The 27,269-nt window shown below is 32.6% G+C and overlaps 1 protein-coding gene across 3 annotated transcripts in view; it reads right to left on the bottom strand.

Annotated features, from left to right (window-relative positions):
• The window catches only part of LOC129221949 (sterol O-acyltransferase 1-like), a 69,965-nt gene that overhangs the window by 21,046 nt on the left and 21,650 nt on the right, over window positions 1–27,269 (bottom strand). For all 3 annotated transcript variants that reach the window (XM_054856341.1, XM_054856343.1, XM_054856342.1), the window contains exon 2: window positions 458–551. In XM_054856341.1, the coding sequence (XP_054712316.1) occupies window positions 458–529 (72 nt within the window). In that variant the 5' untranslated portion in view covers window positions 530–551. The remainder of the gene's footprint in view (window positions 1–457; window positions 552–27,269) is intronic.

Raw genomic sequence — 27,269 nt, 5'->3', positions numbered from 1 at the left:
AAACGTAAAAACTTTTATTCTCCAGCCGTTAATGAATAAGTTATTAAAAATGAAATATTTTAATGACTGTAATCAGTCCTGAAATCAGTTTCCATGAAGAAAATACCCTCTTAACCCATAGGGAAAATATCTGAGCCCCCCCCCCCTTTACAATTTCGCATATGGGCACTCTTGTATCATATCGAAAATAAATGTGAATGCAGGGGCACCACGAACTTAATTTTAGGCAGGGATTGTCAATTTGCCGAATGGAACAGAATGAATTTTGGAAGGTCACGGTGACCCCCCTCCTCGCGACCTCCCATCGAGATGTCCCTGGATGAATGCGTTTTCCTTACAACAGCTATTTATAGCATGACTCAGTTTTAAGCTAGGTCAGCTATATATCTAAAAAGTACGGATTTGAAAAAGTACATAATTATACTCAGAAATGTATTTGAATTTTTAAAAAACTCACCTGTAGGAATGTCCTTAGCTCCCCTGGCTGGACGCTAAGTGGTTGCTTGCCTTCTATAGTCCCGTTAGACATTCTTTAAGGCAGAACAACACACCTGAAAAACACTTCAGTTTACAAACAGGAAAAATACATGGCACTTAAATGATACATTTAATGTCAAAGAGTTACAATTATAATTGAAGGGCTCGGGCCGAAATGAGACAAGCCACAAGGAGTGACTTTTCGATCAAAATTTTTGTTTCTCATAACTAAAACTTAAATAAACATGACAGTGGATTAGGTCAAATTCACATCATATGGCATATCACATTCTTGCCTCAATTCCTTCAATTTTAAAATATAAATGTGGATTTTAACTATTCTGCAATAAGCATTCACACAGTATCTATAAAAAACATTCAAGTATTTGTTTCGTACAAAGCAAATAAAATATCATTTGCTTTTTTTAATTGTAGTATATTACTTTCCACTCATTTCTGCTTAGATATCCCTAAAGCGTGACTTCGAAAAATGTATCTAAAACCATAATTAAAGTAGATCAATATGTTACAGTTACTTCTACTGAAGACCATTAGTGAAAAGTGTTGCATTATGAGTAATTTGTTAAGAATTCCATCACAAAATTGGTATAAAACTGAACAAACTCTTACTAGCCATTATTCATTCTTGCACTTTGTGTTTAGTGCCAGTGGAAAGCTTTAAATTTTTCATTTGATTTGCTTTATTTTTTATTTCATTTTATTTAGTTAATTATTTTGTTTATTTACTTATTGCACGAACAGTTGAAGTCTATCCTTATTCAAGTCATCTGCAGTAGCATTTCACATAAAATCTTTTTGAGATACTCAAGTTCCTTAACTCTAAGCAACTAATTTCTATTTTTAAAATCACAGCACTCCACACAGTTAGAAGACGTATTGTCAAAAGTGTTATAGTTCCAGATAAAATAATTTGGTCAATTTCCTAGAGAAAAGGTTTTACTTTGTTGACTAAAAATAATCAGCTCATCACGTTTAAAAAAATTCGCTCTCAATAATCGTCTACGCCACATTTTAACTCGATAACTGTCTTAGCGTAGACAGAAACAAACCCTTGACAATGTAAGAATTCATTACATGATTGGACGCTTGCAGAGATTCGACCTTAATGACGAAACCAGGAAGTTCCATTAAAAGTACAATAGAGTATTTTGAAGGCATCGTGCTTCGCCGTCTCAAAAAGAAAATGTAGCGATCGTTGTAGATGTAATAATGTTTCTTGAAGATTAAAATCAATAAAAACATTTAGTTGCACTTAAACTTTTACGAGAGAAAAAATAATACGTTCAATGTTATTTTTGAATTGTATCAAATTCTTTTGTTCGAACTACGGAAGTCAGTGGTATAACACTTATGTAGCAGCATCGTAATTACGATATTTATTTTATGTTTCAAAGCTTGAATCAAGTTATTATAATGCCATTTTCGAAATTTTGAGGACTTCCTGGTCATAATAAATTTAAGATATATTTTTTACTGGAGCGATGGAGATACATCACAAGCAACTCATGACATTAAAATGATAATGCCAAGAAAAATACATAGCAATGTATTAATTCTAGAGCCATTCTCAAGTCAAACCGATTAAACTTCACTTTTGAAAAACGTCCTATTTCTGCTGCAAAAAAACTGCCGCGTAGTATGTTAATCCATAACAAAGTGTTTCATTGCAACTTTTCTCGATACGTGATATAGGAAAATGTTACGGGAGTGTACTTTCATGAGACGAGACCAACTTCCTCTGTCTTCTCAATCTCTTTCTTTGTAGAGCAAATCATTTTGGCAACTGAACGTCTAGTTCTTTGAAAGATGCCGGGATAAAACATAAATTGAGTTTTATTACCTTAATTACCAATTTCTTTCGTTCTACATACTTATAATTATTTACAGAATTTAGAACATAATTAGCAAGCACTTAAGAGAAGGCAAAATCAGTTTCATTTTCACTGATCCCCCCCCCCTTTTCTTTCTCCCTTTTTAGGTGTTTAAAAATTGTCGTTTGAAAATTCGAAACCATACAGTGGCTCCCAAAAGTGTTCGTACACCTACGATTTTCAATGAAATAGGACCCTATCCATAAGTTAGAATTAATATTTCGGAATAGGTATTTAATTATAAGTTGATCAATTTTCAACAAAACTACATGAAATATTTTTAAAAAATATTCAAACTTAATTTTTTTAAACATCAAAAAGCAAAAAGCGCGGAAATTTTATCTCACAAAAGCTTTTGTACACTTTTAAAAATGTCTATATATTATTCAATAATCTAACCCTTTTATTAAGTTATTATTTATTAGAATATCGTGCAGTATCAACAACACCTTTTAAACGTCTGGGAATAGATTTCATTCTTTTTTTTTTCTTTTCTCTTTTTTTTGCCTAATTTCTGAGTAAGTGTTCAACCACACTTCGAATCTTACTGTTTCCAACACTATGTTCGTTTCAAAGCTGTGTTTTCGTAATCTAGCCTCCAAATATCTCTAAATATGTTACATTTAGCTAAAATCTGGAAATTGAAGTGGTATTTTCTAAACTTAAGGACAATTTTTGAGGCACTAGACCGCAAACGTTGAAAACTGTGTGCTTTTTATCATTATCTTGATAAAAAACGAAGCTGTTTCCAATAGCCAAGTTTTTGCTAAAAGTTTAAAATTGGTTTTTAAAATATTTAAATGAACAGCATGATTTGATATTTTATAAAAAAATTCCAAACTACCAAGTCCTGGTGCTGATATGCACCCTCACTCAAGAACACCTTCACCGTCCTGATTAACTGGTCCAACTAAGCTCTTAAGTTCCTAATTTTTTCTTCTATTTACAATTATGCAAGAATTTAACCAAAAATGTGGAATTCATTTCTATCTGTAAGTAAGACGTAATTTCAAAACGTTTTGAACTTATTTATCATTGATTTTGCGACGAAAAGCGTAAGCTTTCTGTTTTTCGCCACGGCCAAGAAAATTTCTGCGGGAAGAGGTCCCATTTAACCCAGCTAATCAGAGAACTTGGCGAACAATTTTAGGTGAAAATTAAATGTAAAAATTTTCATTTAACTCTGCAGAAACTTTTACAGCAGTCAAATGTGTATTTTTCATAAATTTTTTTAACTGTAAATCTCCGATCACGCATTGTCAACTTTGCCGTTTGACCTTTTCTTACCTTGTTTTCGGTCCGATTCTTTTCTTTGAAGCATTTTATCAAGCACTATACTATGGAATGGAATAAATTAACTAATTTAGAGACATTTCAGACCAATTTACCGCTACTGTAAGGAAAAAATTCAAATTTCGAATGGTGTTTGTGATTTTTTACGAATACCAGCCATTTTAAAGTAATAAGCACAATATTAAGGACTAAAAAAACAAAAAATTAAAGTCAAATGACTTTTAAGGGTCAACACCAATGCAAAATTTTAAAAAATGACATATTATAATTTTAATCATGAATTTATTCGAAAATATTAGAGTGTACGATGACTTTTGTTGGGTATTATTTCTCTGTCTCTTCGTTTTTTTGACCCATTTCAAAAAGATCCGTCAATATTTTGAAAAAACTACAGGATTTTATTTAGAATGACATAGGAGTGATGTGAAAAAATATTGGACTTCATATTCGAATTCAGTTTCGCGTTATTTTGGTTTTTTTTAAAAATTTCTAAGTGTACGAACACTTTTGGGAGGTGTATTGATTTCAAATGCTGGAATATCATTAATTATATCGTTATTTTGTACGCATGCCTCGTTAATACACTGTTCTCCACGAAAAATAGTCCCGATTTCATTCCTGCCGGTTCTTATGTTATGGCCGTTCTCATGTAAATGCTTTTCTGAATCCGAATACATGAACCCCGTTTTCAACCATCACCCACCGTTTTCTGCGCTGCTCTCTCCTGTTTTATTACTTTTTGATTACTTTTGAGCGCGGGTTCGACTTTTGGGGGGGGGGGGGGGCAAAAAAAATATTTCAAGTTCTTTGTAGAATTACAGATATGAAAGCTCTTAAAACACAAATTTCAAGAAAGAAATTTGGGGAAATTTGCCCCCATAAATTAAGAAAACCCTTTGACAATGATCAGGGGTTTTCTCAGAGTTTTTCGCTTATTTTCCACCGTAAAAACCAAAACTTCTAAAATTTAAATGTTAAATGAAATTTTAAGATTTTCCCCTTTTCAAAATATATTCATGGCTACAAAATTATCGCAGTGATAAGCGTGGGTGGAATGAGTCTTCATAATACAGTGAATGACACGGAAAATGCATTCGGATTCAGTAGGATTTATGTTCGGATTTGGGCGGTTATTTTACACAAAAACAGTAGGAGTGGTATCAAAGCTCGGAAAAAAAATGCATTTGGCAAAAAATGTTGCTAGACAATATTGCTTAGCATCAAGTTAAATACTGATCTAAATTTTAAAAAGTAAAATTAACCCGGTTTGATTAAAGGGAAAAACCAACGTAAATAAAGCACAAATTTTCAAGAAAATACAGCAAATAGCTATTTAAATTCTACAATAGAGCCTTTTCATCAGCGAAAAAAGCTCATCACACAACCAGAAAGTCGCGAGAGTACTCCGCGACTTTTTCTTTGTATGCTGAGCTTTTTGTTCTGATGAAGAGGCTCTATTGTAGTCTTGAAATAGCTATTTGCTGTATTTTCTTGAGAATTTGTACTTTATTTAAGTTGGTTTTTCCCTTTAATCATATTTTAGCACACAGCTAATTTGATTATTTTTCATTTAACCAGGTTTGTTTTGACTGAGAATTAAGTGTCGTATTTCAGATCCGAATTGAAAGTGAGTTAAATTATAAGCTTCAGATTTATTTTTGATGCCTTTTAACTACTAACAGGACATATTATAGCATGCTTCAGTAGTATTATTCTTTGTGACATCTTTGTGACTTTCGTCATCGTGATGGCATTAAACATTTATGAATGAAAACAACCTATCAATGCAAGTTTCATCTTTCACCTTTTGACGTTAAAAGTTTTAAATGACGTTTCTGAAAACGCTATGCATGCTAATAGAAAGTGTATTTCTGTAGATCAAAGCATATATCTATGTCTCAACATTAAATGCAACGGGTATACCCTTTGTTAAAAATTACGAACAGTAAATATAGCTAATTTTTGATCTCAAATTTCCATTTACGCAGTAAAGTCATTTTTAAAAATTTAGTCTAAGCACTTTTTAGTCCAGTGAAATCCCGTTACGACGAACACCAATACAACGAATTTTCCTTTTAAACGAAGCTAATTTTTAGTCGCAATTTAATTGCTATTGTATTAGTTGGATTCCATTATAACGAAACTCCCATTACAACGAACAAAATTTGTGGTCCCTTGAAGTTTGTTATAACGAGATTTCACTGTATTATTAATTACTTGTATAAGGAACTGCTCATCACAAGCTTTCGTAACATAAAGCATAGAAAAATTCTAAAAAATACTAAAAATGTGGGAAAGTGTATATTGTGTATGCGTTTATTATTCTGTCCCTTGACACAATCTAATTTTAGTAAAACTGAAAACACATTTTTCAAATTAAAGAACAGTTGATGTCATACTAGTTCATATTCATCTATTTATTTAGCTTTTCCAAAGTCGTGCTACCTGAACCATATCTGTGAAATTCGGAATCTACTTCCCCATCCAGAACGGAAATAAATTTAAATAATTCCAACAATAATTCATGCCTCGGCCATAGTCACAAACTCACGAATCACTCATAAAGACAAGCTACTGAGAATGGGTTCTACATGGGTCATGAATTCTCAGCAACATGTAGCCGATAAGTTCTCAGAAGGTATCAGGAGAATAAACTCCAAATACACTTTGTATTTATTCAAAAGCAAACGTTTTCTATGTCCAAATGCTTTCAAACGTTTTCTAAGAAGCATTGAAAAATATAAAAATCTCCTATGCACATCGTAAGTCTTGCTTCAAGTTTTAATATATTAACAATTACCTACTAATCACTAAAAAAGCTGTCATCCATTAGGTAATTAGTTTGATTTGATGCATGGAATTTTGTTTTGTGAGCGAACGATGGTTGTATCCTTGTTATTTATCTTCATATTTCAGGCAATTCCATTTTATTTCCTTGGAGGTGAGTACTCCCAGGTTAATCACCGCTGCGCTAAAAGAATCTGATCTTCGCGATTTCATAATTCTCAGTTACGCTCATGTTTATGTTTATTTTATTTTATTTTTAATCTTGACCATGGCCACCGCCATTTTTTAGGGTTATGTTTTGACATTCAACATAAAAATCAAAGTGCCAACCATTATTAGTACTGTTTTTTCCTAAAAATATCAATTGATGATTTAATTGGAACACTTTTGATTTGAAGTTCCAGGGTTCAAATCTAAGTGTTACAGACATGTTTTGTTAAAACGGTATTAAGTTCTTACTGAGACAATATCTGAACATTATCAGCTTACTAATAAGAGTTTTCCTGCTTTTTTGCTCGAGTGGTCCAATCATACTTAGGATTTGTTCTCACAATTTGCTATAAATAATTTGATTGTTGGACAACATATCGTCGTAAGAAGGTTAAAGGTTGAGATTTGCTTTATCTCTAATTGCTAACCTTGAACAACATTTCTTCAAATTTAGTTTAATTTAAATTAAAATTTAGTATTAAACATCTAATTTTAGAAATAGGTAAAAAGGTATTCCTACACTATCGATAAGTTCAGCTAATATGATAAGGCTTTTAATTTCAAGTAATTCGTAAAAAAAGCGGCGGTTATAGTTAAAAACGCATTAAAGCCATTCTGGACATTAGCCAACGAAAAATAATGCTTCACTTTATTAAAATGTCTATCCTTGTTTTATTATTCTTAGTATCATTTAATGAAAACATGAGCACACTATCAGAAGTTAATGTTAATAATTTAAATGAATGTCTTTGAGATCTTATTAAGCACCATCAACTATCTACTCTCAAACTAAGGAAGTTTGCAGAAACGATTACAATACCTGACCAATTGTAAACAGATGCATCAATATATATTTCTTCACTACATTTCATACAAAAACATGTTTTTTGGAAGATAAAAAAGTTATCCAATAGCTTAATATTCAGTTAAGGTCTTATTGAAAAGCGAGCTCTTTAAGGAATAGTTCAATAACAATTCGAAATTTTCACATAACTTGCAAAAAAACCTTTTATTCTAAAAATTAGTAAAAACTTACCATGGTACACAAAGTAAAAAAAGTATAAAACAAAATAAAGCTGATTTTTCTGTGTTAAAAACCGGGTTCCTAGCAATCCCGAAACATGTGTCTATAATTTTATTAATATTTGTGCATTTTAAACGATTCTTAATGTTTTTTAAAATAAATTAGGTATTTCTTTTCTAAAGTCTAAAAATTTCACAAAACAATAAAGCATGTGCATTCTTCTGAAGCAACAAATTACGCTAATGATGATTACAAACCACTGAGAAAGAAGAACCGCAGGTTCTAATTTCACTATCCGCAAATTGTTGCAAGGCAAAGTGAAAATTTTCCCCACGCTTTGTAATAAGATACAGAATATAGTTTGCTATTGAGGTTAAATACAGCTACACTCAGTGGCATACCTAGCATGGGTGACACCCGTGGCGGTGATGTGTAATGCTACCCCCCCCCCCCTTTTACAAGCGCAAAAAATATTTTTATTATTCTATAAAAACATGAAATTTATACAATTTTCAGAAACAACTACATTTGTGTTATTACGAAATTTTAAGTGGGTCAATGTGGAAAAGACAAAAACTATGAACGCTTTTTATATGCCCAGACGCATATGTGCAGAGCCGTTGCGAAGTCTAAAAAGTAAGAAGGTATATGAAATTGATGGCCTCTTAATAATTGTAAACGTATTTCATCAAGCACAGGGGAAAATAACGGGTTTCAGTTTTTTACTTTAAGAGGAAGTTACTACTAGGTCTAAGTTTTGACAATATAACCCTAAACCATGAAGTGGAATGGGCGGGTGGGGGTGAAGGAGATTCGCTCCCCCGTTAAATTTTTAGTCTTGAAAATGCATTTTAGATTTACACTTTTCAAAATTTACAATTCTACTTCGGGTGTTACCCCCCCCCCCCCCCCCGTAGCGATGCCACTGGCTACACTTGTAACAGATAGAGCTAAGATTCCTTGAACTGGTATTCTCGACCGCTTGTCCGGCGGACCATTTCACAGAAAAATTTGACAGCTCGATCTTCGGAGATTTTTACCTACCTGAGTTCAAAATTTTCTTCTTTATCTTTACTAATAATAAAGCTTAAAGTCTCTCTGTCAGGATGTCTGGATGTCTGTGACGCGCATAGCGCCTAGACCGTTCGGCCGATTTTCATGAAATTTGGCACAAAATTAGTTCTTAGCATGGGGGTGTGCACCTCGAAGCGATTTTTCGAAAATTCGCTTTTGTTCTTTTTCTATTTCAATTTTAAGAACATTTTCCGGAGCAAAATTATCATAAGATGGACGAGTAAATTACGAAATTATCAGGACGTGGATTGGGAGCGCGAATGAACATAGCAAATTGGCGAGAAATTCATCATCCATTATTTGTAAATATACAGGCGAACCAAATGACCTTTTAATTTTCTACTACGGGCAAAGCCGTGCGGGTACTACTAGTTTAATAATAAAGTGTGCCAAGATATTGTGAAGTCTTTTGGGATTACATTTCGCAATTTTCTCTGCAGAAGTTAATGTTATTATTTATTACTTACGATAATTACTTATCTTTACATTAAAATATCGTTGCAATGAATCATAGAAAAATATTACAGTTAAATTATATAACAGTTCTTCAACACCAAGAAATTTTTTTTGTGTTAAAAAAATCCCCTCATCGGTCCGCGAAACGTTTTCAAATTTTTACCGATCCGTAAATCAAAAGTGGAAGAAAAACTTTGGCTTAGAAACAAATGTAACGTAATGTTACTAGAAACAGCCTTAACTAGTTTGGTGAGTTTTTTAACGGAAGTTGATTACTTACAATAATTACTTACTCTTGCATTTAAATATTATTTTAAGTGAATTATGTTAAAAATATTACTATTAAATTATACAACAGTTCTTCAGCATCTAGAACCAATTTTCTTTCGAAAAAATACCCGCATCGGCTTGAAAACTTTTTTTAAATTTTAACCGATCCGCGAGTCAAAATAGACCCAAAAAACGCAGAGTTAGAAACATATGTAGCGCACAGTTAACTAGAAACAGAAAATTGGACCCTTCACTGGTAAGGTGATTTTTTGTAACGAAAGTGGGAAAGTGGTGAGGAGTGGAGTGTATGCAACCCCAGTCTTATCTTTCTTGTGCACTCCGGAAAAGTTAGCCAATTGAAGTAGGAAATTTACCAGTAACTTTCATACTATTTGTTTATGTAAATACGAGTACAACTGAAACAATAGTGACGTACAAATGCATATAAAACCATACACGTAAACATTACAAAACGTATAAATGCAAAAGTCCAAATACTCTGGGGTGTAACTGCTGCACCAGTTAAGTGTTCAGCATTATACAGTGAAATATTGACACATAATAAAAAAAAAAAGAATTCTGTGAGTGAACCTACGAAACAATGAAGCAATTAAAAAGTACGTGGAGTTCAAAACATAGTTTTGATGTTCTAATAAAGTAAAAATTTATCAGTTTCAAACAAAACACTATCTACAAAAAATAACGAATTTCTAGATAATGTTACTCCAAATACTTAAAAAAGACGTACTACTTAATGTCTAGACTTACTTAATGTCTGAGATTTGAGCTACGTTTACAATCAGACCACTTCAACATTTTTTTTTCATTTCAGAGGTACTCACATAATAATTCAACTAAAAGTAGTTTTGATACTTCGGCATACAAAGGATTTTGCAGTAAAGTGTTATTTGGCATTAGCGTGAAGTAATACAAAAAATAAGGCATTAGATTTTATGCTTAGTCACAACATAAGAAAAGTCATCGTCCGACAAATACAGTTATCTCTTGCACACACGTTAACGTAAAAATCAAATGAAAATATGTAAATAAGACATAAGTAAGACAGATTTATTAATGAAATTCAACTTTTATTTTTGTGCCTAGTCACAAATTAAGAAAAGTCATTTTATATTCGAAAAATACAGTAATCTCTTACACACGCGTTAACGTAAAAACCGATTGTAAATAGAACACATAATTAATATAGATTAAAAATGAAATTCAACTTTATTTTTAAACAAATTAAAAGTCAAAGATAAATAAATATATGGAAGCATCCTCATAAATATAATAGCGAATGATCGAGTAACGCTGACGTCATCAACAATGAAAGTCGCGCCACGGCATGATAATTTGATAATATTTTTTAGTAATGTTTGACATGCAGGGAAATGTTTTATTTTGTTTGGGCTGAACTGAATCTGGTAACTTAACTGTTTTAATGGTAAGAATATCATTTTAAGGAGAATAAAGAAACGTAAAAATGGTCAACAATAAACGCTATCTCCTGGAGTTTAGGGTTAATCCACTGGAGTTAAGGTTAAAATTTCAATTATCACGCTGCGTTCAAATGTAGAAGCAAATTTTCACCCGTCATACAATGACGGGCGATTTTCTGATATAGTAATAATAGCAATTTAATTTCAATGACTTCATTTGCCACGCAGAAACTATGTTGAATAAAGTTAAAAAATAAAACTTACATACTTTTCAATAGTACCTCGTTTATCTAGTCCTCGTTGATACGAACAGGATAATCCAGGTTACATTTGTACACCTCTTTTAAAATTTATATTCACATCAATAAAAATTGAAAATTTATGAGAGCAAAACGTAACTATAAGTACGTCAAACTTTATTTTTTAATTTTGATTAAATATACAGCTTCGCATAGGTTTTACAATAAACTATGGTAATCTTGCAGAAGTTCTTGGATCGTCAGCCTCACAACACACCAACTGAACTATTTGATAAAGCAATCGCGTGACCGTGCTTCATTTAAACGCTTTGAAAAAGGAGGCAGTGAACCAATTTTTTTGTTCAGAAAGAATGAAAAATTATTTTTACATTTTGTAATGTCTTGTTAACAACTCTTATGTAATTTTGTTACAAGATCTTATTTTTACATAAAGAACGGTAAGTGTTTTCGAAGATTTGCTTTGCTTATTATTCGGATTATCCGGATTTTTTATTTTTACGGATCAGGTCCCAGTTAATCCAGATTCCCGAAATTTGAAGCTGTTTTCTTAGAAACAAATATCTAACTTTTTGGCTTCAAATTTGCATGAATCACTCGTAGTACCGAATAAGGACTATCTTGTTTTGGAAGGTTTCAGAAAATATTTTTTTGGTTCGCAACATTGAACATAACTACGGGACACATAGATCGGCTTCGTAGACCACATCTAGCCCGCGGGTCGCAGATTGGGCACCACTGCTCTGAACGATACCTTAAGTAATAGAAAAGAAATACAACGTATACAGACAATAATAGCCTGATGATAAAAATGTACAAACGACAAATTTACAAATAGCAGTATCAACAATGGATGCTTGGTATCTTGATTTTAGGTTCTGTTCTCAACAACTATTTCTTCTTTATAGCTTTATTCTCTCTTTCTCCCTGCTTCATTTAATTTCCTTTCCTCTATAATTCTTGCAATTTATTCTTTGTAATTTCGCAATTTCACTGTCGCCACTTTCTCTTGGGACCTGTAAGGAGTATCTTACAGCCCTTGAGCGTCTTTGATTGAGAAACGTATTGTTAAATTCATAAGACGTACGTATTCTTTTTTAAGCAAGAACAAGTTTCTGAAAGTTATTTTTTGATTACCTATTTGAGCTTGCTACAAGGACGTATGCCGCTATAAATAACCAGAAAATAATCGATATTAATGATAAAAAGATTCAAAATGTAGCTTTGAGACCTTTTTATCTTCACTCCTCATGAATCAGATTTGTCTGGTTTTAGTTAAATGTTAAACTAGTCTCGCTTTATATCAGTTTAATTTTGAAGTTAGAGGTTAATGATTTTTAAAGCAATAATTCCTAAAGATTAAAAACTTATCTCAATGTTAATCGAGAAACTACTTGTAAACACCCAACAACAAAATTGCCAAGTGAGATGTGACAATGATATTAAAAAACCTTTCATATTTAGGAGATTCCAGATCAAAGTTATGGGTTCATATTTTTGAAAATATTAATCCCTAAAGATTGAAAACTTATCACAATATCGATCGGTAAACTATTTGTATACACTACATGTACTCATGGAAAAGTTCAACTAAACTACTAAGTCTGCTGACTTCCGTTGTGATTACTAGACGAATTAAATTTTTCCACTAAAAAACCCTTATTGTGCTGAAATAATGCATGTAATTCATCCTATTCCAATCAGATTCAGAACATAGTTTTCTTTTTTAAATGAAAATTTTTGAGCAAGTCTTTTTAAAGTGAAAATTTTTGAGCAAGGGCTTTAAAATTCTGATCCGCAATATTTTTGTGTGACTGAAGTGATGTAGTTTGTTTTTAATTGTGGAAAAAAACCCCAAGAAAAACAATCGTAATTATAAAATGAAATTTGTTCAAAATTTTAACAAATTAAATTAAATGCTGAACTTAATCTTGCATACATTCGGTTTTTTGACGTTTCAAACAATGCAGATTTTCGAAGATTTCTTTGATTCAAGTCAAATCATCCGTTAATAAGGGTTCTCCACATTGCTTAATTTCAACCTTGAAATTAGTTTGTTAACTTTTATTTACAAAACTAACTCAGTAATTACTATTATTCTTCATTGTTTTCGGCAACAAATCGTTTTCGAGTATTGTTTAGTTTTCTCGTTGTTATAATCTATTTTCCGCATTGAAAAAGAGAAAAGGTAAAAGCTTCTATCGTGCGACCGTACGACACATTTTTTTCTTCTTTTTTTACTTCCTTTTGCAAAAAAGGAAGTATTGTATTAGCAAAAAAAAAAATTCACTCAAAAATCGACCGTAATTTAAATTTTGCTCACCCCCGAATGAATGTTGAGTTTTTTATTTCGACTCGACCACACGTGGATAATTGCCAAAGAACGTATAGACACGCGAAATATCCATTTTGACGATTCCCGAGTTAGTTACAACAAGTTTTCTCGTAACGTCTGTATGTACGTATGTATGTGCGTATGTATGTCGCATAACTCAAGAACGGTATGTCCTAGAAAGTTGAAATTTGGTACGTAGACTCCTAGTGGGGTCTAGTTGGGCACCTCCCTTTTGGTTGCATTCGGTTGTTTCTAAGGGGTTATTTTGCCCTTTTTTGGGGGGGAAATCATTGTTAATTTCGATGTAAACTCAAGTGGTGTTACAATTTAGCGGACACTTGGCAATATATCGCCAGTCTTTTGGTCGCCAAGTTTTGTCGCCAATTTTAAATCTAGTTTCAATTTGGCTACTGTTAGTGATATTTAGAGAGTAATCTATTGAACCACATTAAAATTACCAATAATGGGAAAATGACATTAAATTGGAGTAAAAGGAAGTCATGTGAGGCACACAGCTCGTTTCAGGATAGTTGACAATAGCAAATAAACTAACCTATTTCCAAAAAGTTAAGTTCATTTTAGATCCCTAATCAAAACAATTGTATATGCAGAGAAAATTATAGGTGATGAGTGCGACTGCTAGTATCAAACCTATATTCAAGAGAATGAAACCACCTATAGCTATTTTTTAAGAGAGAAACTATTTTAATAGGTCGAAATGAAGAAGTACAAATTAGGTAAGTCTTACCAGTGTAAGAGAACCAGCAATATCGATTGAGAACGCTCGCACATGAGTCAAAAAATTACATCCCACCAAAAAAAAAAAAAAAACAGGCAAAAAATAAATGCTAATGATTTGGCTATTGTGCAACAATGTGTCACAGAGGTTATGGAAAGAAGCTGGAGGCTAAATGAGAGTGCAAGTGAACTTACTTGTTCCATTTCTTTGAGGTCGATTAAAATTCATGACCAGTGCTTATGTTGGGTAAGTAAAAGCTATCAAATACCAGTTGTTTCTCTTCTTGTTATAGCTCTTAGTTCTCTCCACGAGGGTACCTGAATATTTATCAACGCACATTGGCATCAAAAGGGGTAATGCAAATAAATGTAAAACGTGGAATTTAACTACATATACATTTATTTACAAGAAATATTACAGTATTAACGATGCTAATTCCAACATTGAGACCGAATTTTAATCTCGTAACTTGAAACTCTTAGAAGGAAACGTTAAGAAAAACTAAAAGCAAAAACATGCAGCATACACGTGTTTCTGGGTTAATATGAAACTCTTTTTCAATTTGAAATATTAAGCAGAGTTGACCTGTAACCTTGAACCATGTGTACGCAGCATACTTTGCGATTTGCACTAAACCACCTCGCTTTTCTCAATTTGTTTTCGACAAAGACGAATTTTTAAGTATTACTTATTTAGAATATGCGAAAAGGAGAATAATTTTTCTTTTCAGTGAGAAATAAATTAAGCATAAAGTTAAAAAAAAAAATACAAATACTAAGACTAAATTAAAACAGGTATGATTTCGATTTTTTATGTACTTAAACAAAACAGTGTGTAACATTTTATTTCACGCAAGATATTACTTACAGGGTCTGTATAAAAAGTAAGACTGAGCCGTGTTCTAGGAATATATTGCAGATATTAATTCTCACACCTAAAATTCTTCAAAATAAGACCCTTGGCCTAGCACACGCTTATCTCAGGGAGTCTTCTTAGCTTCGAAGGCTGCTTTGTAGTCTGCTTCCAGAATAGCGTTTAAGTCTTGTACCAGCACTTTTACCGCATCCAGAGTTCCGCGGTGATGTCTTTTTAGTGATATTTTCATCTTTGAAAATAGAAAAAAGTCTGCTGGGGCTAAATAGTGGCTGCAGACAGGCTGTGGAATCATAGAGATACCAAAATTGTTCAAGAACTCTTGTAGGATGAAGCAGGTGTTTCCAGCATTTAAGATTTCAGCGATGATTCTGTGAACTGTCATTTTATCAAGCTAAATTTCATCTGTAACCATTCTCACACATAACCGGTGGTCCGAATTCAGCACAACACGCGCACGTTCCACATTTTCGTACGTTCCGCTGGTTAACGAACATCCTGTTTGAGATTCCTCCTCAACGCTCTCCCGGCCATCTTTGAAACACTTGTGCCACCGAAATACATGAGCCTTTGACAAATAATTATCTCCGAACCTTGTTCACATATCTCTAAATTATATGAGGCCAATTTACCAAGTTCTAAACAAAACTTAATCGCGTAACATTGCTTAAATGTTCTCTGCATTTTGAAGCTGGAACCGACGTTTGCACTTGTTTTCTTATTCATTCATTTTTTTACTCCCTCATTTATTTTTCTTAAATATTTATTGACTTATTCGTTTAGTTATTTGTTTATTGTTTCATTATCTTTTTATTTATTCATTCAACCTTTTATTTACTGATTCTTTTGATCAAAAATATTTTTTAGAATCAAATAGGAAATATTCCGTCAGAAAAATATTTTATTTTTCACTTTGCCCCATTAAAAAAAAGCGAAAAATTTCCACTTTTTCTTTTCTTTTTTGAAGACTCAAATTCACTGCCAAAAATAAAAAATACTGTTTCAACTCAAGTTTTATTATAAAATACAATGTTTTTTCTTTATGTACTGTAATTTACAAAAAAAATTTCCGATTTTTTTCATTTTGAAAAAACTCAGTCATCTTAACCATTTTGCCCCACATTCCCCTACATTATAACGAAGATGCTGCGAGAACGAAAACTCTCAGGCGATTGCGAACCAGAGTGAGTCCCACCAGTAGTCCCCACCACCGACCTATCCAATTTGTGGGCACTTTGGAGGTACAGTCGCATCAGGAAAAATTACTCATTGCTTATTATACAGATCCTGTATAGCTTTACAAGTTGAAACGTTTACAGCAATTCAATATATAGTAGTTCCCACTACAGTCCTGGAAAATTTTACTAATATATATATAGCTGGTAACTCAAAAATTTAATGTAAAACAGTAGGAAAATATCAACACAAAGATCAATGGGAAGCTACCCAACCATGTACCATATGAAAAAAGTTGTATGTTAAAAATTTCGCACAAGACATTTTTGTTTATGATAAAGTTGATAAAAGCTATTTAGATAAAACTAATTTTTTACGGCAAAAAGTAACCTCCGAAAAGAACGAAAAGAAAAACATGATGCATGAAAAATCTAGTGATAAGTCAGGGTAGTTATTAATGTGCGTCAAAAAATGTATTTCAGTTAGTTAAGAATGCAAGGAAGAAAAGCACGCATAGAGAGAGAAATGGCCAAACACCTCTCTTGTCATCTGATTGAGAAAATGTATTAAAAACCAGAGCCAATAATAACTGAAAGGGAAAAAAACGCAATGCAGTGCAATTAAAATCTTGATTTTGATGTAATTCCTCTGTAAGCTAAATTGCCCCCCCCCCCCCCCCCCACACACACACACATTCCAAGTATCTTATATTTACAGACAATGCTAGATTTTGTTAAAGCTGCTAAGCAGTAAGTGCTTCACATAAAACGTGCTCAACATTTTAAGTTAGTTTCGTACGATTCACGGGAAGAAAAAAAAATCAATCAATATATTGGTAAAAATTGGAAAATGGTTTCTTTTTTCCGTTGAAAACACATAAAATCACGGATTGGAATTGAAACAATTTATCGATGCAATGCAAATGAGCTTAAGTGGAACTTCCGGCATATTAACTTCAACAATGAGTTAAGAATTTAAGGATTTCAATTTTTACGTTCCCAGCGAACATAATGGGAAGAGTTTGGATTCTGTGCGAACAAATGCAATTGAGGAAACAATAACTACCAAGCAACTCCTCATTATGTGCAATTTGAATTGTGGATGAGGTCTTTTCGGATTAAGCGCCGGCTCATTGGCATTCAATCATTCGGGGATTATGGACACTTATAACACAGAAAATGATTCCAACTAAATAACGTTAGCAAAGCGTGGGAAGAGAAAGCTCTTACGAAAAGTTACCCTGCAGAGAAGCAAAAATTTCCAGTAAAACGAGGAAGCATTTTAGAAAACAAAAAGTTTGAAAATTCACACACAACAAAAAACTTCCTGTTCTGTCCAGATTTTCTCAAATTGAATTAAGGATATGTTTCACATCACGAATTCTTGGTATATTTAACTATCATATGCTTTGAACAGTTATGGCAAAAAGAAAAACAAAAGTGGCAAGATCCCAAAAAGCAGCGAAGTTTTTCTTCTGGGAAAAGCGCTAATTGTATGAGATTAGCTTTACTGCAACTGCAGATAGTTTCTTAATTATGTACTTTTTTCAAAGCAATCCAAAAAGACTAACGTTAGTGAAATGATTCCACAGGAGAGCTAGAAAAAATTGAATCTATGACTAGAAAAAAGAAGTATTAGGAGAAATGTCTTTCATATAAAGTGAAGAAGTAAATTATCGTGTGAAACGATTCAAGTATTCATTTATTTTGAGGTATACGTCTGAGCAGTAGCACAGTTAAAAAAGTTTTCCCCAGATGGTGGTTACAACAAACCCAAAGGGGAAATGTTAAATGGAGTAGCTCTGATAGTTAAGGCGTTGATAATGTTTTTTTTTTTTTTTTTTTTTTTTTTTTTTTTTTTTGAGTTCAATGAAAAAGAGACGTGTTACTGGCGGGGATTTGAGCTAGAGAACTTTTGAAAAAATGCTACAAAAACCACCATTATCAACTTATTGTCGATCACTCTTCATTATTACCTCTAAAAAAATTAAACATCTTCAAGTCCAGCTTAACTTATCAGAACCACAACATACAGTACTAGACGTTTTCGCAAGCGTAGCCAGAATTTCCCCGGGCGGGGAGGGATGTCACAATCATTACACAAATGAATATCGAAATACTTAGGGTTGTCAGTAAATAAACTTAAAACCAGTGTTCTGAGGGGCTAAAATCCTCCCTGAATTCTCCTTTGAGTATGGAATGCCAGACTTAGTTCGTGATCGTCACAAGCATTTTAGAAACTAATTGAATTTTTCGTTATCGTCATCCGCTGAGTATGTACAGTGGCATACATTGTTGAATGAAAACTAAACGTTAATACACAGCACTCGCGTCTAAACAATATTTGTAATAGACAGGGGCAGATACAGACAATCAATTTAGGGGGGGGGAGGTCATGCTGAGGAAAGATCACTCCCTTACGAACGAAACTATGGTTTTGGACGCGAAAAACCTTCTTGGGTGTCAATAAAAAGCAACGAATCAGCGTGGAATTACGCACCTAATAGGTCAAAAGGTTAACAAACTAATTTCATAAGCAATGAAAAACAGTGATTATTCAAAATGCTTATTTTAAAATTATTTTAATGAATGAAAAAGATAATGTAACCGTTTACATTGCTTGCAACATAAACTGCTTGAACCCAATGTAGATATATAGTAGTCTCTACGGTTTAGGGAGGGGGATGGGGTTATGACACCCCTCTACCGTGTCCGCCCCTGGTAATGCAATCAGCCGGCTATTTCCAAAACAGACGCTTCCAATCTCTACATAGTATAAAATAAAGTCTCCAAAAAGCGTCTGTGTGTTTGAACTCGCAAAACTCGAGAACTACCCGGCCGATTTTTCACAGTTTGTTCCTTTAAGTCCTGAGGTTTGCAGACCAGTTCGAAAACAATTCGATAAATAGTTCTTTTTTTATTCCAATTTAGGCCCAATTTTCACATAAATTCCCGAATATGGGGGTGAAAAATTACTCGCAAATAGTAACATTATATATCGTTGGAAAGAGAAGAAATTCCGCGTTCTATGCAATTTTTTTCCAATGCTCTAACTTAATTGCGGCGGGAGTTTACGTTTTTAGCTCAATTCTTTTAGGCTTAGCTGAAAATTAGGCACTACTTTCTTCATTAAATCCATCAATAAAAAGTGAAGGAATTGTCCCACAGTTTTCTTTTTGACAGCATTGGAAAGAGCTGCTTTTTTTTACTCCAGATCTAACTCGACCTATAGTCGAAATTTTAACCCTCCATTAGAAAAAAAGTTACAAGCGAATTAAATGAAGTTCAAAAATCTGTTCTCTATTCAAGTTTTTAACCATTTTATTTTGCGTTTCCACGGTAACGCTTTTTGAATCCATTGTTTATTTCCATCTTTCTCATTTTCAATTCCTAAACTTATTTTATTTTATGTTTCTATGGTTACGCTTTTTAAATCCATCTATCTCATTTTGTTTTAATTTCTTAAAAGTATTTTAATATCTGTCGTCATTGTTTGGAGGGAAATTTTGCATGATGTTTTTTTTTTCTTTTATTTATGCCTGATTGTTGACTATACGTCACTTGACAAAATTTTTGTTTTCAAAGTAGACCGGGCAAAGCCGGGCAACGCAGCTAGTTTATTTACAAAAAGGAAGACTAGATTCTCTTTCCTTGTTGATTTTGCAAACAAATAAAAATTGCAATATATTTCAAGGAAATAATACAAAATTCATTAGCAAAACAAAATCACCGCAATTTAAAACGTGTCATTACGCTGAGGGAAAAATTTTTCGCCTGAAAAAGCATTCAAGTCTTGTTAATTTTCAGGAAGTATTATGAATATACTCATTAAAAGTCACATTATTCAAAACACAGTCATCAGGAACATTAATAAAATGTTATACTGTCGAAAAAACCATAACTTTATATTTAAAGGAGAATATTAAAAAGACTAGTTCCGATTGTAAAGGAAAGTGATTGCACTTGACAAGAAAAATAAGGAAAAAATAGTCATGTCTCTTTAATATTGACTAATGTTTTTCTGTTCATTGTGTACATCATTTTTGCGGTAATTATGAGCAGAGATTCGTTTAACGCCCAGCAAGCGTATTTCACGTATGGAAACTGGAGATGCGCCTCAAGAACTTATTCAAGCGTATTTTCGCGCTTTGTATTTCAAATAAAAACTTATCATCGTGAAAACAGGGGGGAAAGAAGGAATTTTTGAAATTTTAAATTTGAATGACCGATTACTTTTTCACGTACAATATGTTAAACCTTCTAAATATTGAAAATCAAAATAAGTACACATCTATTTCTTTCCAGTCCCATTTCATCTTTAGGAAGTCACTTATTAATGGAACTGATTACTGGATTTGATTACAAATATGATCTTAAATATTTTCGTACATTTTAATCCACCAAAATTAATTTTTCTTCCCTAAAAAATGTCAAAGATTAATTTTCCATCCGAAAAAAACCCAGTTATAACTTTGATTGTGAGAGTTAATGGATGTTTCCTTCAGTCAAAAGTATTACTTTTAGTCACTGAAATTGATAGAATAAGCAAAAAAAAAAAAAAAAAAAAAAAAAGACCCAGAAAATACTTTCATTTTCCAAACAGTTATTTTTTAAAACGTCCGATTTTCCAAACAAGGCGTGGTCTTGATGACGTCATAAATGCTTTTTGGTGCATCTTTCTACCGCATTTCCACGTTGTGATAATCAAGAAGCGAATTAAAATTGCGTTCTATGCTTGTTATGTCAATGGCATACCATATCGTTGCCAATACACACGAGTAAAGATGCGAATTAAATATTTTGCTCTGTGAATGGCAACACTGAATGGCATTTCATCGTTTATGATGTCATCGGCAGAAGCGTAAGCAATGAAAGCGCACCCAATTTAAGTAATTTTTTTAAAAATATTAAAATTAAAAAATTATTTAAAAAATGGTCGGATCCTATGTTTTTAAGCATGTTCTTTCAGAAAAAAGCACTTTCAAAATTTTGGAAACTACCCCATTGATCAAATAAAGGGAAATAATTGCGGATTAATTTATCAAGAGGAAACATATCAATTTTGCAAAAGTGTTCAGTAGGTGAAAAGAAAAAAATGAAATTGGCTAACAGCAAAGTAGTTTTATTATATTTTCTGGGTACAGAATCAAGCACAACAACATAACAGATTATATTCCAAGGTTAAAAAAAATTCGTATGAAAAATCAAGGAGATACGGTCATTTTAATTTTAGATTATGTATCGTTTGTAACAAAACATGAACGTTTATAGCTCCAATTTCAGCAAAACCTTAACATATTGCCTTCTCATATCCTCAAATCGAAGTACTTGAACCTAAAACAAGTGGATTAAAATTCTGTAATTTTGGACAAATGCTCTTTTGAAGAAAATAAAAAAGTTTTCGCTCTGCTGATTCCTGTTTATATGTATCTTGTGGGAACTCCAAATTGGTTATTCTAAAATATATGTAGTATTTTCTTTTTATGTAAAGAAATATATCAAAGACCCATTCTAAAGCGGTTAATCCATGGAAGTTAGATTGGAAGGCACGGGGTTCTCTGGAAGGGGGGGGGGGGCAAAGTGCCGTCAGGAAAAATTTGCTGCTTTTTGCTGAGCGATGTGGTGTAACATGCATGATCACAATGTAGATGATCGAAAGACAAAAATCAGTGTGTTAATTGTAAACTATGAAACAAAATGAAGAAAAAGCAAGATTCTGCAGCATTTTTTGTGAAATCGTGTAAAACAAATTTTTTCAAGATCATAGAGGAAAAACCTGATCGAGTTTAGTGCAAGATATCACATCCTTTTAATGCATCGGAATTTGATTCAATGAAGCGTAAAATATCAAACAATATTTTTCCAATTTGGTGATAAAGGCGAATTCAGAAACTTCAAGATATTAAAAAAAAACAAAAAAAAAAAAAAGATAAGCAATTCTCCATAACTTAAATTCCTAACTATCCTGAAATAGTCAAATTTTGATTAATACGGCCTTCGGATCTGAGCATGCTACAATGCATAAAAATGAATTTTGGCATTAGATTTCGGAATACCATTAGTAAATATTTATAAAAGTATAAACAGTATTCAGCTGCTTGCACATGCGCATCTTGACCTATTATTACACGCTCAAATAGAAGGTCGATATAGTAAACATCTCTCAAGGTTTCTTCTACCCAAGGTTCTTTCTTCAATGAACCGTAAGATTACTCTTCTGTCAAGCAAGTACAGAAATCTTTAACAACTCAATGTAAATTTATTTCGGAATAGACTACGATTTTAGCAGCAAAACCATTAAGTATAATCAGAGGCGCCCCGATGGGCGGTCACGGGAAGTCACTGTGCCCTCCCCAAAAAAATCCTACCACGAAAAGTTTTATCTGACGATTCGGCAAATTTGGGAGGAGCACAATTGCAATTCTTAAACGCCGGAATGTCCTTTTTCATGTGTACTTATGTGTGCATCCTCATATTTCATCGTTCGGCAAACTTTGATGTTCAATTCGGAAATTGAGAATTTCTATACCGAAATTTAAAGTTTGAGGCACCCTCGAGTACAATGTAAATGAATACAGTAAAACCTTGGTTATGGTTATCCGAAAAGATATTAACTGATACCTAGTTCAACTGACGTCGGTTTACTAAATTTTATTCATCTATGGTTCATAAAAAATATCACTTCAAGGTCACTAGATGCAGCCATTTTTGATACAGACACAAATTCTACATGCATTTTCGTCACTTCTGTTTCTTTTCCTACATCTACGAATAAATTTTTGGAATAGTAAAAAATTTTATTTAAAAAAAAAACATAAATTTGAAGGCGATCGAATCTGAAAATAATATGATGTTTTACTTAATTATTATTTAATTACGCATTTATTTTTAAAATTTAGATCAAAATAAAAATAAATACAACTGACAACCTATCGAATCCCGAATTAAATACTAATTTAACTAAACGCGGAATTAGTCTTTAAAGCTAAACCTACTCAGTTACCTTAGGTAGTAGTTTATAGGAGGCCGCGACTTCAAAAGGTTATTAAAAATTAAGAGATCGTATATAATTAGGTATTTAAAATAATTATCGTATAATAATTAAAATCGGTGTTTATTTCATAATTCGGTGTTTAGTTGATTTTTGTACTGGTATTGTAAAATAAATTTCATTTCTAGGTTTGGGTAGAAAATAGTATGTAAGGTAATCAGTTATTTTTTGCTTTAGTTCCTAGGTGTTTTTCGAAGGTTTTTTTTTTTTAAATTTAAAAATAATTTATTTTTTGCTTTTTAGTGGTATAGTGGGCAGCGTCTCTAAGACTTCCGACGACTGTGCAGAAAAGCTTTTTCAAATGCGTAACTATGTACAAAAAATTGTCTTCATTAGGTCAACTTTATCAAAATTTGCTTTCGGAAAGCAAATGTAAGAGTCACTAAAAAAAACAGAAATCGGTTTGAGTTGAAAATTGTAAATTTAAGGATTGTAATATTGTAATTTATGCTTCATAACAATATGTGTCATGTAACTCGTGATAAAAGTCGCATGTTTCTTCACATGGTCCCACTAGAGATGAAGATAAAAAAAATTCCACTAGAATGAATTTTATGTTTGCTTCAGAGAATCCTTGATTCAAAAGTTTCATTATGATTACTCTTAATAATAATTCTTTTAGTACTTTCTTTAACTATGGGTAAAGAAAGTAAATACCTTTGTTTTATGACCTTTTTAAACATCGAGTTTTATATTTAATCGTTTATTAGAGAAATTACATTAAATTTATTGTTTTTTTTACCCATAACTTTTCTCTAAAGAACAAATAGGGTAAGTCAAAGATTTGGAACCAAAGTTACACCACCCTTAAACAAAACCACCACTAAACAAAAAAGGTCATAAAAACCGGTTCACTAAGTGAGACGATATACAAAGTTAATAAAGTACAAATCGATTAAAATTACGATACGACGATCGTATGATATTTGAAGAGTTCCCTCAATTTCATCAAATCCGAACTTGATTACCATCGACTGCCGGGGAAGTATACCGTTTCAAACGAAAAAAGAATTTTCCTAATCGGTACAGGCAGGTGCGTGCACAGAAATTTCGGGGCCCGTCACAAATGACTTTTCCGGGCCCTTCTCAAAATTGCTTACTCCATATTTTACCCCTAGTTTTAAAAATATTGGGCACTCTTCAGACTCGGGGCCGAGCCAACAGGTGGCCCTCCTCCTCGCCCTTGTGCACATCCCTGGGTACAGGTGTCTTCGAGTACTTATGGAACATTGTACAAAGAAAAAACAAATCCGACAAGATCAGAACTTCCTCCTTGTTTTAGAAGCCTGCTAATTAGTATAATCATAATTTCAAATTAAACTGGCGGCATTGTGAAATAGTAAATCTAGAATACTGGTCAAACTTTAGAAATCAGACACCAGTTACAACATATTATTAAATAATATAAAATCATCAGGGGTTCTCTGCATCAAATTCCCATTGAATTGAACACGAAACATGTTTAAAAATGTAAATATTAAAAACAAAAAATTACATTTTAGTGACTAAATAAAGTTACTTCAGTTTAAAAAAACATTAAGGTAATTGATTCAACTATTAAAGTAACAAAATATATAGAATTCACTACTTTGCTACGTAGTAATACATTAGTATTACTTATAATTAAAAATTAATAGGCGGCGTCGCGAAAATAAATCATCCTTATGCCGCGAGAATTATCGTTTAAGGCGAAGGCAAAACATTTGCTGTGAAAATACACCGCTCACGCCAAAACCACGTGACCTGTGATGTATTCCAGCCGCTGACGAAGTTGGATTACGTATCCACAACGTGTGAAATTCAAAGTTTCTTGTATTTCTCCGCGATTCCTTATCAGATCCAGACCAAACTACAATGGGACCATCTGGAAAGTATACCCTTCCAAACAAAAAAAGAATTTTTTAAATCGGTCCAGTAGTAATCAAAAAAACATATATAAAAAGCCGCAAGACGAAATCATAACCTCCTTTTTTGCAGTCGGTTAAAAAAAGAATCGCCCTTTCCATGAGTCCAAAACAATTGCTAGAAAAACAGGGTTAGTCGTACAAGAAATAAAAAAATTTTGAAAAAAAATAGAACCGACTTCAAAATTGCTCTAAAAAGTGAAAAATAATTTTATTCTTTAAACACCATCGATAATGCTTTTAAACATAATTTTTGAAGTTGGCGCAAAAACAAAACGTAAAATCCAGTGCAACCATGCTTCGTTCTTATTTTTTTCAGAAAAGCATCCAAAGTTACGAACGAAACATTTATATCGTTATTCAAATATGCTGTCATCAATGCATGATATATGTGATAGTGAAGAAACTGGGCGTGGTTAAATTTATAATTATAGTTGAGTTACGACTGTGAATGATTTTATCTATCGTTTTTGCGCCAACTTCAAAAATTATGTTTAAAAGCATTATCGATGGTGTTTAAAGAATAAAATTATTTTTCACTTTTTAGAGCAATTTTGAAGTTGGTTCTATTTTTTTTCAAAATTTTTTTATTTCATTCTTTTTAGTGTAAATGTAGGTATTTCAGAAATAGTAAGAAGTTACCATCACGAAACTTCACCTTATTTTTTTTCATAAAAATGCTCCGTACTAAAAAAAAAAAAAACTATAAACACGCGTTACACTTTAAACGATTGGCACTAAAAACTTATCTTTGTTCCTCTCTGGAATTCATGTGTAGTTAATTTCTATTTAAGTATTACGTTTTCCCTAACTAATTTAAATTTCACAGCATACAAGTTGCTTGTTATGCAATCCTGTATTTTCTTACTTAGCCCCGATCATCTGTTATTGGAATAGATAATAACGATAAAAATACTACTGTGTGTAGTTGAGGCAAACCAAATGGTAGCATTGTGAAGGCCTAAGCAGATCCTGATCACTGCATCACTTCGCTTCCAGGTTAGGTTTACCCCCACTATGGAGCAATAGCACAGAAGAAGGGAAGATTTCGGTAATTCACATAGGGTAACTATACATCAGCAGGGTTACCAAAATCAAATTATTTATGCCAAAAATGAGACGACAGCGCCAGATTCCCGATTATCAAAATATCCCACTGAAGAAACTTGATGCTTGCTTCAGGGAAGCCTTCATTCAAAATTATCCTTACAATTACTATTAATGTTACTGTCATATGGCACCAAACTTTCATAACAATGGGTTTTAAATTTAATCATTTAATCAGGGAAATTGCATGAAATTTATTGATTTTTGCCCATAACTTTTTTTCTAAAGGACAAATATGGTCAAACAAAGTAATGGGACCTAAGTTGAGCCATTCCCTATCCATTAAAAAAAGAATCATCAAAATCGGTTCACTAGGTGAGACGCTGTGAGTGGACAAAAAAAAAAAAAAAAACATACATACGGTATGAACTGATAACCGCCTCCTTTTTGAAATCGGTTAAAAAAGATAGAAAATCCGGCTCATATGCAAGGATACAAACTAAAACATTTCATGCTGTAATAGTATATGTTAAATTTTCTGAAGTAAAATGTAAGTAATTAAACACCATTGCAAAAAACAATGCACTTGTATTACGTAAAAACTATCAAAACCCAAAGATAACATTTCACACAAACGGAATGTAATGATAAATTTTACTTCAATCCCAATGATGAAAACTTCATGTCACACGACAATTGTTCAAGTTTGAATATGAAAACAAGTTTATGAAACAACCCTCACGAGATCCAAAAGTTCGTAATTTGTAACATCGGACAAATTTGTGCAAGCCCAATTAAGTGCTGTAAGCAAGTTTCGTGCTAAAGAATTGTCTGTACTAATTTTAACGTAAATTATGGTGTCGAAGTTTCTAAAGAAAAACAAGGCCACCTATGAAAAGAGTACAAGTGTGTCCGTCACATTTCCAATGCAAATGAGAAATAATCAACAAAACTTTCTTTGTAATC

Source organism: Uloborus diversus, chromosome 5 (assembly GCF_026930045.1).
Source record: "Uloborus diversus isolate 005 chromosome 5, Udiv.v.3.1, whole genome shotgun sequence".
Classification (NCBI taxonomy): Eukaryota; Metazoa; Arthropoda; class Arachnida; order Araneae; family Uloboridae; genus Uloborus; species Uloborus diversus.
The sequence above is the reverse complement of the archived record's forward strand: the minus strand, read 5'-3'. Positions and strand labels throughout refer to the sequence as shown.